The 14390-nt window shown below is 62.2% G+C and overlaps 1 protein-coding gene across 13 annotated transcripts in view; it reads right to left on the reverse strand.

Annotated features, from left to right (window-relative positions):
* Window positions 1-498: 498 nt before the first annotated feature.
* The window catches only part of STIM1 (stromal interaction molecule 1), a 74007-nt gene continuing 60115 nt past the window's right edge, over window positions 499-14390 (reverse strand). For 4 of the 13 annotated variants that reach the window (XM_072936254.1, XM_041719111.2, XM_041719112.2 and 1 more), the window contains 2 exons: window positions 11136-11523; window positions 499-2984 (listed from right to left, as the gene is read on the reverse strand). In XM_072936254.1, coding sequence (XP_072792355.1) covers window positions 2441-2984; window positions 11136-11523 — 932 coding nt within the window. In that variant the 3' untranslated portion in view covers window positions 499-2440. Of the gene's footprint in view, window positions 2985-8790; window positions 8810-11135; window positions 11524-14390 lie in introns of all 13 variants that reach the window. The other 9 variants (XM_041719121.2, XM_041719124.2, XM_041719127.2 and 6 more) reach the window with 5 other exon arrangements.

The following is a 14390-nucleotide window of genomic DNA, read 5'->3' on the forward strand; positions in this document are numbered from 1 at the left end:
GTGATTTCAGGGGGTTTCTGCCCTGGAAATGTGATTTCAGGGGACTTCTGCCATGGAAAGTGTGATTTCAGTGGATTTCTACCTTGGAGAGTGTGATTTCAGTGGGTTTCTGCCCTGGAAAATGTAATTTCAGAAGATTTCTGCCCTGTAAAATGTAATTTCAGAAGATTTCTGCCCTGTAAAATGTAATTTCAGCAGATTTCTGCCCTGTAAAATGTGATTTTGGAGGATTTCTGCCCTGTAAAATGTGATTTCAGCGCAAACCCGGGCAGTGGGGCTGCAGGGAGCAGCAGCAGCTGCCCTGAGCAGGCTGGAGGTGAGGCAGGGTGGGTGTGCAGGAGGAGATGTCAGTGCCCAGAGGAGGAACACGGGGGCACATCCCACGGGATGGGAGCTGCTCCCCTTGTGCCACCGCCGTCCCCCAGCCCGGCTGGTACCAGAGCCCCAACCCCACTGAGGCCTGGGGAGGGCTGCAAGAAGGGAGCAGCAGCCAGCAGCTCGTAAAATAGACTACATGCTTTATTGGATTGAAAAGTTTTATGAAATGACAAAAAAACAAAAAAACAAAAAACCACCTTAAATCAAGAGTTGGCAGATGCGTCAACAGTTGCGGTTTGGTGGATCCCCAACCCCTTCTCCAGAAGCATCCACAGCTCTCTGCCACCACAAGCAGCTCCAGCCCTGACCCCGCTGGCCCCACTCCTGGGGGGCCCTGCCCGTGACAGAGGGGTGCCCCACGGATTGGGGTGCCCACGAATTGGGGTGCCCATTAATCGGGGTGCCCATGGTTTGGGGTGCCCACAAATCAGGGTGCCCACAAATCGGGGTGCCCATGAATTGGGCTGCCCATTAATCGGGGTGCCCATGGTTTGGGGTGGCCACAGAATTGGGGTGCCCACGAATTGGGGTGCCCATTAATCAGGGTGCCCAAGGATTGAGGTGCCCACGAATCAGGGTGCCCACAGAATCGGGGTGCCCAGGCAGCAGCCCCGGCTGTGGGGCCGAGCGCGTCCCCCCGTCCCCAGGGAAATGCAGGCACTTAAAAGTCATTGAGAGGAATTTTTCAGTTATCCCAAAGCAACAGTGAAATGAACTCCCACCTACGGAACAAAAAACACCTTTGTAGCCCTTCCTGAATTGTCAAGACACAAATATATTACTCTGGCATAAAGCAAGGCCCCGGGGGCTCTCGGCCTCCTCTTCCTCCTCCTCTGCCTCGGCAGCAGCCCCTGCCCACCCCAGGGATGTGTGCGATGGTGGGGACAGGGACCCTGGGCCGGGGGCTCCAGGGGGGTGGGAGGGGGTCTGGGGGCTCCCCTGCAGCCCCGGGGCTGCTCCTGGAGGGGCTGGAGAGGGGGACAGGGCTCAGCCCCGGGCTGGGGCAGGGCTCAGCCCTCGGGATGGCAGCGGGACTCGCCCCGAGTGGGGCCGGGGCTGTGCTGGGGACACCGCGGGGCTGTGAGCAGCAGGATGTGACCCACAGTGTGCCGAGGGAGGATCGGAGAGCCCCGGGTGGGGCTGGCACAGCCAGGGACACCCCGGTTTGTGGGATCGGGGGGCACTGCCTGAGCCTCCTGCGTCCCTGGGGGCACAGAGCCCCAGCACCGGCGGGTCCAGGGGGCACTGCCAGGTCCTGCCAGCCGGGCACAGCCTGCCCCTGCCCTGCAGAGCCCCGCTTGGCCTGGTCCCTCCCTCTGGCCCTGCGCAGGGGACACGGGGGCTGCCCTGCTCCTCTCCTCCTCCTCTCCTGTCCGTGTGGATGTGGCGGCCGGACTGGCTCTGCCCCAGCACCCCTCGGGATGGCGCTTCCCTCTCTGTCCCTGTCGCTGGGCACGGGGCACAGCGGAGGGTGCCCGGGGAAGTAAAGGCAGGACGGGCATGGGCTGCTCCGGCCGTGTGTCCGTCCCAGGGGCAGAGCAGTGCGGGGACAGCCCGGAGCACACCGGTACCGGCCAGGGCAGCTCCTGCTCCCGCTCCCCAGCCAGGGATCCCCTTCCCGGGGCCGCAGGGCTGGAAAAGGGATTCGGAGAAACGAGGGGGAACCGCCGGAGTCACCCCGGGGGGAGCGGCCGGCGCCGCCCCGACCCTCCCTCGGCCTGTGCAAAAGTTGGAGGAGGCAGGAAAACAAATTAATAACAACAATAAAAAACAAAATCAAATAAAAAAAAAACTAAAACCACATTGAAACCAAACGCAAAGGCCGCGTGGCTGAGCGGAGCAGGAGTAACTGGAAGCCATGCACAGCGAAGCCGGGCCGGTCCGAGGGAGGGCAGGGGCGGCTCTCCCCGCGGGGAGGCGGCGCGCTTCTCGTCTCGGAGATGAGGAAATAAATAAGTTTAAACGTTTCAACAGCTCCTCCGTGCCGGGCTGGGGGCTCGGGGCTGCCGGGGCCGCGCTGCGCTCCCGGTGCTCGGCCGGACGCGTCCGGAGGGGTCCCCCCCTACTTCTTGGGCTTCTTGAAGATCTTTAGGGGGAACTTTTTCTTGCTCTGGCCGAGGTCAACCTCGTCGCCCGTGAGGCTGCTGTCCTCGTCCCCCGGGCTCTTCTTGGCGGCCAGCTGCGGGATGCGGGTGTTGCGGGCGCCGCCGGGCCGGCAGTCAGAGATGGGGGAGGGGGTGTCGGGCTCGGTGGAGCTGGGGCTGTGCGACCGCGACGAATCCGAGTGGCTGGGCTTGCCGGCCGCCGGGTGGCTGATCTCCCCCAGGCTGGAGGACTTCTCCATGCCGTGGTTCACCATCATCATCTTCTTCATCGCCATGGGGCTCTCGGGCGGGCGCTCCTGCAGGGCCGCCAGGGCGGGGGGCTCCCCGTGGCGGCCGCCGCCGTTGGGGGTGGGCGCGGCGGGGCCCGGGGGGACATTCTCCTCCACGGAGCGGCTCAGCAGCGCGGGCCGGGCAGCCAGCAGCTTGGGCGCCGGGCTGGGGACACGCTGCTGCTCGCTCAGGTGCGGGATGGAGGAGTCGGAGTCGCAGCGAGTTAAATCTCTGCGGTGGAGAGCGAGACACGGTCAGTCCCGGCACGGCACGGCACGGCACGGCACGGCCCGCACACACGGATGGCAGCAGCGGCTGAGGGGCGAGGGGACCCCCGGGACCCCGGAGAGGCTGGCAGAGAGCCCTGCCCACCCCGGCTCTGCCCCTCAATGCCAGGGGGGCCCGGGCCGGGGCTCACCCCGGGGAGCTCGAGAGGGGACAGGGAACCGGGAAATGGGCTCGTCCCTCCCCAGGGATCCCGGGGGATCCCTCACTCTGGGATGGGATCTGTTCTTCCCCATGGATCCCGGGGGATCCCTCATTCTGGGATGGGATCCCTCATTCCGGGATGGGATCTGTTCCTCCCCAAGGATCCCGGGGGATCCCTCATTCTGGGATGGGATCCCTCATTCCGGGATGGGATCTGTTCCTCCCCAAGGATCCTGGGGGATCCCTCATTCTGGGAAGGAATCCATTCCTCCCCAAGGATCCCAGAGAGATCCCTCATTCTGAGATGAGATCCTTCATTCTGGGATGGGATCCTTCATTCCAGGATGGGATCCTTCATTCCAGGATGGGATCCGTTCTTCCCCAAGGATCCTGGGGGATCCCTCATTCTGGGATGGGATCTGTTCTTCCCCATGGATCCTGAAGGATCCCTCATTCTGGGATAGGATCCATGAGGGAATGAGGAACTGGACAGAGGCTCGTCCCTCCCCATGGATCCCGGGGGATCCCTCACTCTGGGATGGGATCGGTCCCTCTCCATGGGTCCCAGAGAGATCTCTCATTCCAGGATGGGATCCCTCATTCCGGGATGGGATCCATGAAGGAGGGAGGACACAGAACTGGGACAGAGGCTCATCCCTCCCCATGGATCCTGGGGGATCCCTCATTCTGAGAAGGGAATCTGTTCCTCCCCATGGATCCCAGAGAGATCTCTCATTCCGGGATGGGATCCCTCATTCTGGGTGGGATGGGATCCTTCATTCCAGGATGGGATCCGTCCCTCCCCATGGATCCCAGAGAGATCTCTCATTCTGGGATGGGATCCCTCATTCTGGGATTGGATCCCTCATTCTGGGATGGGATCAGTCCCTCCCCCCGGATCCCAGAGAGATCTCTCATTCTGGGATGGGATCCCTCATTCTGGGTGGGATTGGATCCCTCATTCTGGGATGGGATCCATCCCTCCCCCCGGATCCCGGGGGCCGGAGCGCTCCCATCTGGCCCCAAGCCGGGTGTCCCCCCGTTCCCCGGAGGGTCCCTCAGCCCTCGCCCCATCCGTGTGTGCCCGCGCCCCCCGCGCCCCCCGAGCCCGCACGGAGCCGTGCCCAGCGCCGCCGCCGCCCGGGTTTGTGCCCAGCCTGTGCCTACCGGGGCCGGGCTCCCTGCCAGGGAGGGCAGGCCAGAGGGAAATGACAAGTCACAGCTGCTCCTCCGGCTGGGTGGCTGCTCCCCCTGCCCTGGCGCTCCCCAGGGGTGCCACAGCAAAGGGATGGGGTGGGGGGCCCGGCCCTGCCCCACGCACAGCGGGTACAGCGGGATGGGAGGGCATGGAGAGGGAAGGAGCCGGGGAGGAACAGCGAAAGGGGGTGAGGAGAGATGGGAGGTGCTGACCTGGCCCCGGAGCCCCCCTGATCCCTGTTCCTGGCACAGACCCTGCACATGGTCACCAAACCTGCCTGGCACTGCCCCCAGCCCCAGGTCATCTCCTACGGTACCACCAGGTCATCTCCTACGGTACCACCATCACCATCGGCCCGGAGGCACCCGCAGAGACCGGCAAGGGAAAACCTGAGCAGAGCTGGAGCCAGCCGGGCAGGGCCACAGAGATTTCAGGGATCCCAGAGTGGTTTGGGTGGGAAGGCACCGTGAGCCCACCCAGTGCCACCCCTGCCATGGGGACACCTCCCACTGTCCCAGGCTGCTCCAGCCCCAGTGTCCAGCCTGGCCTTGGGCACTGCCAGGGATCCAGGGGCAGCCACAGCTGCTCTGGGAATTCCATCACAAGGAACAATTCCTTCCTAATATCCAATATAAGCCTTCCTTCTCTCAGTGTGAAGCCATTCCCTGTGCCCTGTCCCTCCATGCCCTGGAAATTGTCTCTCTCCAGCTTTCCTGGGGCTCCTCCAGGCCCTGCAAGGCCACCCTGAGCTCAGCCCAAAGCTTCTCCTGTGCAGGGGAACAATCCCAGCTGTGCCAGCCTTTCCTCCCAGCAGAGCTGCTCCATCCCTCTGCTCATCCTGGAGCCTCCTCTGGGCTCTCTGCAGCAGCTCCAGCTCCTCCTGGGCTGGGGCAGGGCTGGGGCAGCTCTGCAGGTGGGCTCAGGGGCACAGGGGCACAATCCCAATCCCTTTCCCGCTGGGATCAGCCCAGGGCACAGGGATTTCGGGTCCCAGTGCCCGTGGCCAGGGCCTGTGGAGCTTCTCCCACCAATGCCCGGCTCCTGCTCCCCAGGGCTGCTCCCAGTCCCTTCTCCTGGGCTGTCTGTGCTGGGATTGCCCCGAGCCAGCTGCAGGACCTTGTCCTTGGTCCTGCAGAGCTGCAGGAGGTGGCACAGTGCCATCTCTCCAGCCTGTCCAGGTGCCCCTGGGTGCCCCGTGCCTTCCCTGCGGTGTGTGCCCACAGCTCCGTGTCCCTGCCAGCTGCGGGGCTGCCCTGGGCCTGTGTCCCTGTCCCCAACAAAGACATTTCCCAGTGCCACTGCCAGTCCTGGCTCCTGAGGAAGGCACTCCCTGCTGCTCTCCACAAGCTGATGGCACACGCTGGCGCTCTGGCACGGGCAGCCTGGACAGGCCCAGAACGTTCTCCTGGTGCTGAACAAGAGCATTTCTCTAACAGAGCCCACGGAACAAAGCCAGGCCCTCCTTCCCTCCTTCAGCAGCTCCAGTGAAGGCACAGAGGAGAAGGGGATCCTGTGGGTGCCTGGCATTCAGCCCTGCATCTCCTGGGGGAGCCCAGCTGTGCAGAACACCTCAGCTCTCCTCTTCCCAGCAGCACAGAGCCCTGGGCACTGCTGGCACTGTCCCTGTCCCAGTGCCACGGTGTGTCCCGGGTGAGCCGCCGAGAACGGAGCGATCCAACGGCGTGAATGCAATCCCAGCTCATCCTGTGAGCAGCTGGAGCCCTGCTGGGGACACAACTGCCACCACCACACCTGTGGAGCCACCAGCGGGTACTGCAGAAGGTCACCACCACGGCCGGTGGCCCACGGTGTCACTGGGGTCACTGGGGAGCAGCCGTGGAACACAGTGGGGCTGAACTCGGGGTGTTGGAGCCCACCCCAAAACGTGCTCACACCCACAAGCCCGGGCTGGGACAGCTCAGCATGCTGCCAGTGCCTGCAGATGGAATGTCACTGCCATCACAGCCTCCAGCTCCTTTAGGGAATTCAGGAATCTCCTGCTCTTCCCAGATGTCTCTCACTCAGGGTTTACCACACCTGCAAAGGGGAATTCCTGCTGGGAATTCCAGCCTGGACACTCCTCTCCCAGGGAAGGTGGCACCAGCCCCCACCTGCACATGCTGAGCCCTTGCTGAGGTGCCAGCAGGGTAGAACACCCACCTCTGGAGGTTTATTTCCTGCAGAAATCCCTGGGAAGTGCCCCTTTCCAGGAGAACCAAGCAGCCTTTGGCTGCAGGGGCTGGCACCAGCCCGGGGTCCCAGCAGGGCTGGGGAAGGAGCGGGGCTGTGGGGCAGAACCGTGGCAGGGAACAGTGCTGCTCAGAGCCAGTGCCAGGTCCTGGCAGGAACACCGTGTCTGCTCTGGACTCAGGTGACTGAGGAGGTGGGAGAGCCCCGAGGGACCCCCCAGGCCTGGCTGGGGATGGGGCACAGCGTCCCAGCTCCACCACAGGATCTTCTCCTCCAGCAGATCCAACCCTTCCTTCCCTTCTGGCTGCCACAGCCCCACGGGCACAGAGCCGGCTGAGGGTTGCTGCTACAAACCCTTTCACACAGCAAGAGGGCAGCAAACGCAGGAGAAAATGCATTTTTCCAACTGAGGAGGCTTCAAGGATGTGTGAAGAGGGCGGGCGTTCCTCGCTGGGCTCCAGAGCTGCTCCTCTCCCCAGGGCTGGCAGGTACAATGCAGCAGGGACCAATGCAGCCCTGCAGCGTGTGCAGATAGGGACAGGCAGGCTCTGCTCCAGGAGGGTTCTCTGCCCCGAGAGCAGGCGCTGGGAACCCGATCCCAGGACAGGGCCCCAGTGACACCACCAGCAGCATTCCCACTGTGTCACCTCCCGGGACATCCTGCCTGCCTGCAGCACAGGGCCCTGTCCCCTCTGCTGGGTGGCTGTTCTCCGGGATCCTCGGCCCTGCAGGGGATGCACCACAGCGGTTCCACCTCCCTGGAGCCCCAGGTCATCCTCTGGGCTCACCCCTGAAGGAGCTGATGGGCAGGAGCACACCATTCCCGAATATTCCTACTCTGCTCATGCACAGTCCCATATTCCTGAAGGACACAGGGCAGAGCTGGTGACAGCAGCACCCACCCCGCTGTGCCAGGCTCCAGGGACATCCTGGCACACAGGAGACACCCACCACGCCAGGGACAATGCAAGGGACACCTGGCACAGGCACAGACACCTCCTGCATTCCCACTGGGGCACCCACGGGCTGATTCTGGGAGCTGAACACCAACGGCCAGGAACTTGTGGGGTTCTCTTCAGCCCCAAAGAGCCTTTTCCTGCTGGTTCCCACAAGGAAGTGCACAACAGCGGGACAGATTCCTGGGGTCACACGGGCTGGGTCACAGGCAGCAAGAGGAGTGGGCACTCCTGAGTCCAGAGGAAGCAAAGAGCATTCCCAGGATGCTGCCATCATCCCAGCTGGGGCTCAGCCACTATTTCCATGAGGATTATGCTCCTGAACTGTTCTGGCACACTGTCAAGAGGAAAAGCTATCCCAGGACAGGCTGGCCTCGATGGGATCCCAGGAAGGGATCCCGGGAAGCGTTTCTGCAGAGCAGCAGGAGCCCCTGGAGCTCATCCCTCCTGGAAACCACAGAGCAGCAGCTGGACAGGGAAATACCTGGGAGCCCTCCCCCGTGCCAGCAGTGCTCCCTGCTCTTTTCCACGGATCCAGGATCTCCAGCAGCTCCACAGAGCGGCCCTGCCAGCACTCAGCTGCCTAAGGCAGGATGGATCTGCTTCCTCCTGCCTCCCGCCCACCCCACCAGGATCCGGGAGGGAGGGAGGAAGAGGAGATGGGGATGGTGAACAGAAGCAGCAGAGAGCAAAGCATGGAATAAGGAAAGCCTGGAGTACAGGAAGCCTGGGAGTGGAGGGGGAGCGGGGAGGAGCAGGGGGAGGATGGAGAACCAACACCTGGTTTTCCCCAGCCCTGCAGCCCATGAGGGATTTCTCTGGGTGTCCCCACTGGGGTGCAGCCCGGCATGGCCCAGAGCTGCCCTGGGTGTGCTCCAGCAGCCACAGAGCCCCGGCTGCCTCAGGAGACCCTCGGCTGCCGGGCTCCGTGCCTGTGGCACCAGGGACCAAGGCTTTTCTTAAGGCAAACTCCCAAATTTGCTGTGGGACTGAGCCTCAAGGAAGACCCAGCAGCAGCTTGCTCCCTTCCAGCCTGCGAGAGCTGTGAATTACTCATTTCCCCGGATTCCTGACTCTCCCTTCCCTGAGCTGTGGCTGCCGCCTCCCTTCCTGGCCGAGAAGGGCCTGGGCACGGGGTGCTCACTCCCATCCCCATGGGTTTCACCCAGCTGAGGCAGGCACTGGCAGCAGAAACCTCTGTGCACACGCAGCCCCTCCAGCCCCTCTCCCCCCGGGGACCCCCCGAGCCCGGACCCGCTCTGACCTTATTGGCGCCGGATCCTCTGAAGCCAATTGCAAAAGAGAAGCAGAGAGTGAGGAGGTGAGGGAGCGGCTCCCTGCCAGGAAAGCCGGGCAGGACTCTGGAGACAGCGATCCCCAGCCCGCTGGCTCGGGGGCAGCTCCTTGAGGAGTTTCTCCCGTGAGCTCTGCCCAGCCTTGGCTCTGCCGGCTCTGGGGAGGCTCCAGCAGCCACCGGGGTGGCACCAGGGCTCTCTGGGGCTCTGCTCCTGGCAGTGGCTCCCTGAAGGCCTTTCTGAGGCTCCCCACTGTCCTGCCTGCCCCCCTGAGGCTGAGGGGTGTCAGGAAAGGCCTCCAGGGCCGGGGCTCTCAAGGAGGAGCAGCAATCCAAGTCCCGGCAGCGGCGGTTTTAGGGACGCATCAAAGCAGATGCAGCTGGGTGAAACAACCATCAGCACACCCCAAACCCACGTCTTTGGGTGCCCAACTCTTCATTTCTGCCGCTGGGCCGAGCAGGGGGAGCTGCCTGCTGTGCTGCAGCTGCAGCAAAGCCCAGCGGGGAGGTTCTGACCCCATCGCCTCTCCTGCCACGGGAGCAGGGCCAGGACTGTCCTGCTGGCACCCAGGGGTGACCAGCTGGGCTCTGACCCACTCACTCCCTCCTAAGGACCTCTGCCACTGTCCCCTTCCCTCCCTGGGGTCCCACACTGGATCCTGTCTCCCTCTGCCGTTCTCAGGGCGTCTGCAGGGATCGGGCTTTATCCCGGGCAGGAATTCCACGTGTCATGGGCCTCAGTGGGAATAAACCACATTTCAACAGCTGTTTTGGAGACAGGACATGAGCCCCAGGCTCCCTCCTGCAGAGCCAGGGAGGCAAGGGAAGCAGGGGCCAGCAGCATTCCCAGCTTTTACCAGTCAAACTGGGACAGCTGCAGCTGAGCTCCCGCTGGCAGCAGTTAATTAATTACACTGCTTCTCATCATCCCCAACCAGCCATCACTGAATTAACTGAGATGCTGCTCTTTAACTCTCCATTGTGGAGCAGGTGCAGGCATTTCCCCCTCGGTATTCCAGACTGCAGGATGTGCCTGGGGCTGCTCAGCTCGGGGACACACGGGGCAGGGAGGGGCTGCAACATCCAAACCAGAGCCTGCGAACACGGCCAGGAGAGATCCCAGCACCTGAGGGCGGGGGGACCCACAGGTGAGGGGATAATGGCACACCATGCTGCCACGGGTGAGGATGTGGTGACTGGGAATGTTTCCCTGCCCGGAGAAATGGTGTGGAAGGACATTTCCCCTCTCCTCTGCCTCACCTAGAGACTCCCAGCCTTCTCCCAGCAGTCTGCTCCCCAGTACCGAGGATCAGCAGACTGGTTTTAATTTTGCCATGGAGAAAGCATGGAACAGAGATGGAAGGACCTGGCAGGGACAGCATTCCCTGGTCCATCACAGCCTTCCCACTGCTGCACGGAGTGCCTGGGACACCTGAGGCCACGAGCACACATCCCACTGCCCCAGGGAGATCCCACAGGGACACAAACCCTGGGACTGGCTGCACCCCTGACCCCGGGGCATGAGGACAGGGATGTCACTCAGGTGAAAGCCACCCCAGGAGCCTGATCCTGTGCTTGGGACACACAGCATTCTTGTCAGGATGTCAGGGCCCCGCTGGAGCACCAGGCAGGATTCCTGCTCCTCCCTGTCACAGCCCTGTGAGCTGGCACAGCTCTGGGATTGGGGGATGGAGGATAACCAGTCCCCAGGGTGTGCCAGCTCTCCAGAGAGCCCACTGACAGGGACCAAGCTAAAGCCACCAAAAGCAGCTCCAACTCCCTCCTCAGACATTCCTTAGCCAAAACACCCCCATTCCTCATCCCTGCCAGACCAGAGGCAGAACCACTCCAGAACACATTCCTGAACTGCCGCTCTAGCACCTCTGAAAACAATCCCAAATTTCTCCAACTGCTACCTCGTGGTCCCCACCCATCATCTTCCCTTTGCAATTCACTCCTGAGGACCCCAAGAGATCCAGGCTTCAAATCAGGCCAGGCTTGGTGATCAGTTCTGTTGCCTCCTCATATCCCCCTGTTTAGGGAACACCGAGCACCTGGGAATTCTCCAGTAGAAGACCACCAGAGCACCTCGGGAATGCCCCAAACTGAGCTCGTGGGCATGGGGATGGCCCACGGAATCCTCCTTAGAGGCTCCAGCGGCTCGGGAGAGCAGCGGAAGGAACGAAAGCGGAAAAATCACGGAACGAAGGCCCAAAAGAAAAGGGCAGAAGGAACGTGAGAGAAAGAGCACCCAGCAAGCATCAGCTCTGAGGAACGGCAGGCAGGAGGCAGCTAGAAAAGAAACAGCAATATACCCAAAGCTCCCAGTGCGACAGCGAACTCCAGAGGTGACATCAGGAGGGGGCAGGTCGGGGATGGAATCCATCTGGAGGAAATAAGAGGTGGTGTGATGGTAATAGATAGGGTGGACATGGCAAGCAGGAGCAGGTGCGGTGGTGGTGGATGAAGAGCAGGAGGTGGAGGTGGAGGCAGGCGATGGGCTGGAGCCGGGCAGGTCGGAGCTGAAGGACTGTCCGGAGCTGAGGCTGTGCATTCGGCGCAGGGACACTCGGCCCGCCCGCAGCGGGGCCACGGGGCCCGCCTCGGGCTGCCCCGGCACGACACTCTCTACCAACCTCTGCGATCCGTGGCCGTGCTGCGGCTCCACCAGGCGCTGCCGGACTGTGCTGGGCAAGGCCGGAGCTGCAACGACACACGGGACACAGTGAGGGCGCGGCGCGGCCTGCGGAGCTCCACAAGGACAGAGTGACCCAGCCTGTGGAGCTCCACCAAGAAAGAGCAAGGGCGCGGCGCGGCCCGCGGAGCTCCACAAGGACAGAGTGACCCAGCCCGCGGAGCTCCGACTGGAGAGAGCGAGGGCGCGGCACAGCCCGCGGAGCTCCACCAGGAGAGAGTGACCCAGCCTGTGGAGCTCCACAAAGAGAGAGCAAGGGCACGGCCTGGCCCGCGGAGCTCCACCAGGAGAGAGTGACCCAGCCTGTGGAGCTCCGCCAGCAGAGAGCAAGGGCACGGCCTGGCCCGCAGAGCTCCACCAGGAGAGAGTGACCCAGCCTGTGGAGCTCCACCAAGAGAGAGCAAGGGCACGGCCTGGCCCGCGGAGCTCCACAAGGACAGAGTGACCCAGCCTGTGGAGCTCCACCAAGAAAGAGCAAGGGCACGGCCTGGCCCGCAGAGCTCCAACTGGAGAGAGCAAGGGCGCGGCCCGGCCTGCAGAGCTCCACCAGGAGAGAGTGACCCAGCCTGTGGAGCTCTGCCAGCAGAGAGCGAGGGCATGGCCTGTCATGTGGAGCTCCACCAGGAACGAGTGACCCAGCCTGTGGAGCTCCACCAAGAGAGAGCAATGGCACAGCCCGGCCTGTGGAGCTCTGCCAGCAGAGAGCGAGGGCACGGCCTGGCCTGCGGAGCTCCACCAGCCCTGGCACCAGCACAGCAGCACCATCCCTGTCCCACTGGCACCATCCCAGCAGCATCATCCCAATCCCACTGGCACCATCCCAGCAGCACCATCCCAATCCCAATTACACCATCCCAGCAGCACCATCCCACTGTCCCCTGTGCCACCAGCATTGTCCCACCTCCTGCCAGCAGTTAAGGCCTGTTTAATGCAGAAGCAGCTTTAAGCTGGTGCTGAACATGCTGGATTAATGCCCAGCCCATGGAAAACTCCAGCGTTGGTGATGCAGGTGCCTCTGAACACCTTATCTGAGCATCTTGCCTGACGCAGAGAGCGGCTGTGTGATTCATCCCACCTGGAGCCACCACCCGGCTCCTGGAGAGCCCAAACCGGGCACTTCCAGGGCCTTTCCACCCTCACAGACATCTCATGGTCCCAGTCCTGCTGCCTGGGTGGGACCTTCACAGCCCAAAGCAGAAGCCCCAGGTGAGCAGGGCAGTGCTGGCACCTGAAGCTCTGCTCGGTTCACTGTGTGGGGGCAGCACCAGGAGCAGAGCAGTGGCAGCACAGAATCATACCGGGATTGGGTTGGGCAGGAGGGACCTTAAAGATCATCTCTTCCCACCCTGCCATGGCAGGGACCCCTCCCACTGTCCCAGGCTGCTCCAGCCCCATTGTCCAACGTGGCCTTGGGCACTGCCAGGGATGGGGCAGTTCCCTGTTTGGTTGAAAATATTTGGGTTGAGGATATTTGGCAGGAATTGTTCCCTGGCAGGGTGGGCAGGGCTGGGATGGAATTCCCAGAGCAGCTGGGGCTGCCCCTGGATCCCTGGCAGTGCCCAAGGCCAGGCTGGACACTGGGGCTTGGAGCAGCCTGGGGCAGTGGGAGGTGTCCCCATGGCAGGGGTGGCACTGGGTGGGCTTTAGGGTCGCTCCCAACCCAGACTTTCTGGGATTCACTCCTGATTCCCCCACGCCTGAACTGGTGACTGTGGCCCCAGAGCAGCCTCACCTGCTGCCAGCCTGTTCTGTGACCATTGTGACTGATCAGAGACCCCCTCAACCTGAGAAATATCCTCCTCTGGTTGTCAACTGCCCTTGGTTTGGGGAACCACATGGGAATGTCCTTTGGAGTCCCAGCCCCAGCTCCTGCCCTGCCTCCAACGCTCCTCGGGATCTCTCCAGCCCTGTGGTCACACCCGGCTGGAACTGGAGCTCGGCAGCCCCTGAGCACTGCCCCACACCTGTCCCCAGGGTCACCTCCAGAGCCAGGGGAGGCCCCCTCCCCTGCCTGGAGCCTTGGGAATGCTCCCCTCCATCATGGAAAGCGGGATCCCAGGGCTGCAGCCCCATCCCCAGCCAGCCAGGCTGTATTCCATCCCCTGCTGCCATCCCATACAAGATGATCCTCCCTTGGCAGGAGATAAGGTGTTCAGGATTTCTTATGTGCATAAGAAATGAATGGACCAATGGGTTAAAAAGATGCAGAGACAGGAAAGCTCAGAGATGGAGGAGGAGGAGAGCTCCTTTGGGAATGGAAGAACCAGCAATCCCTGCTCTGGAAAATCCCAGCTGGACACACAGGGCTCCTCTGGCAGAACGACTCGGGACTGAAAGATCCACAGGGATGTATTTCCAGTGGAAGAAGGAATAAGAAGGAATAATTCTGGCAACTTGGCTGTCTCCACAGCCCCAAGGTGAATCCCAGTCTTTCCCACTGCCTCCTGTTCCCTCCAGTGTCCATCCATGAACGTGGAATCTTATACCATCTATTCTACTGCAAGATTTTTTTTTTTTTTCCCAGCTCCAGAGCTGCAATTCCAATTTGGGAATCTCACTGTGGAGGGTTCACAGGGATCTGACTGCAGAGTAACTCACTGGGGTGATGCGTTTCTTTTTCCCTTGGGCCAGGCTTTCCCCCTAAGGATTCCCCGTTTTTTCCTGGTGTTCCATCCCTCATTTCCCAACTCAGTACTTCTCCCCTTTGTGATCTCCTTCTCCAAGATTTACCCTGCCATGACTCTGGAGGGGGACCTGGCTTCCCAGACCCACATTTTACCAACATTCCCCAACTCCCTGCCCAGCACCCCGAGGAAAAGCCCTCCCAGCACGAGGCCAGCACATCCAGCTCCTGTGTCCCCTCCGAAGGCCAGGA

This window comes from Taeniopygia guttata, chromosome 1 (assembly GCF_048771995.1).
Source record: "Taeniopygia guttata chromosome 1, bTaeGut7.mat, whole genome shotgun sequence".
NCBI classification, from domain to species: Eukaryota; Metazoa; Chordata; class Aves; order Passeriformes; family Estrildidae; genus Taeniopygia; species Taeniopygia guttata.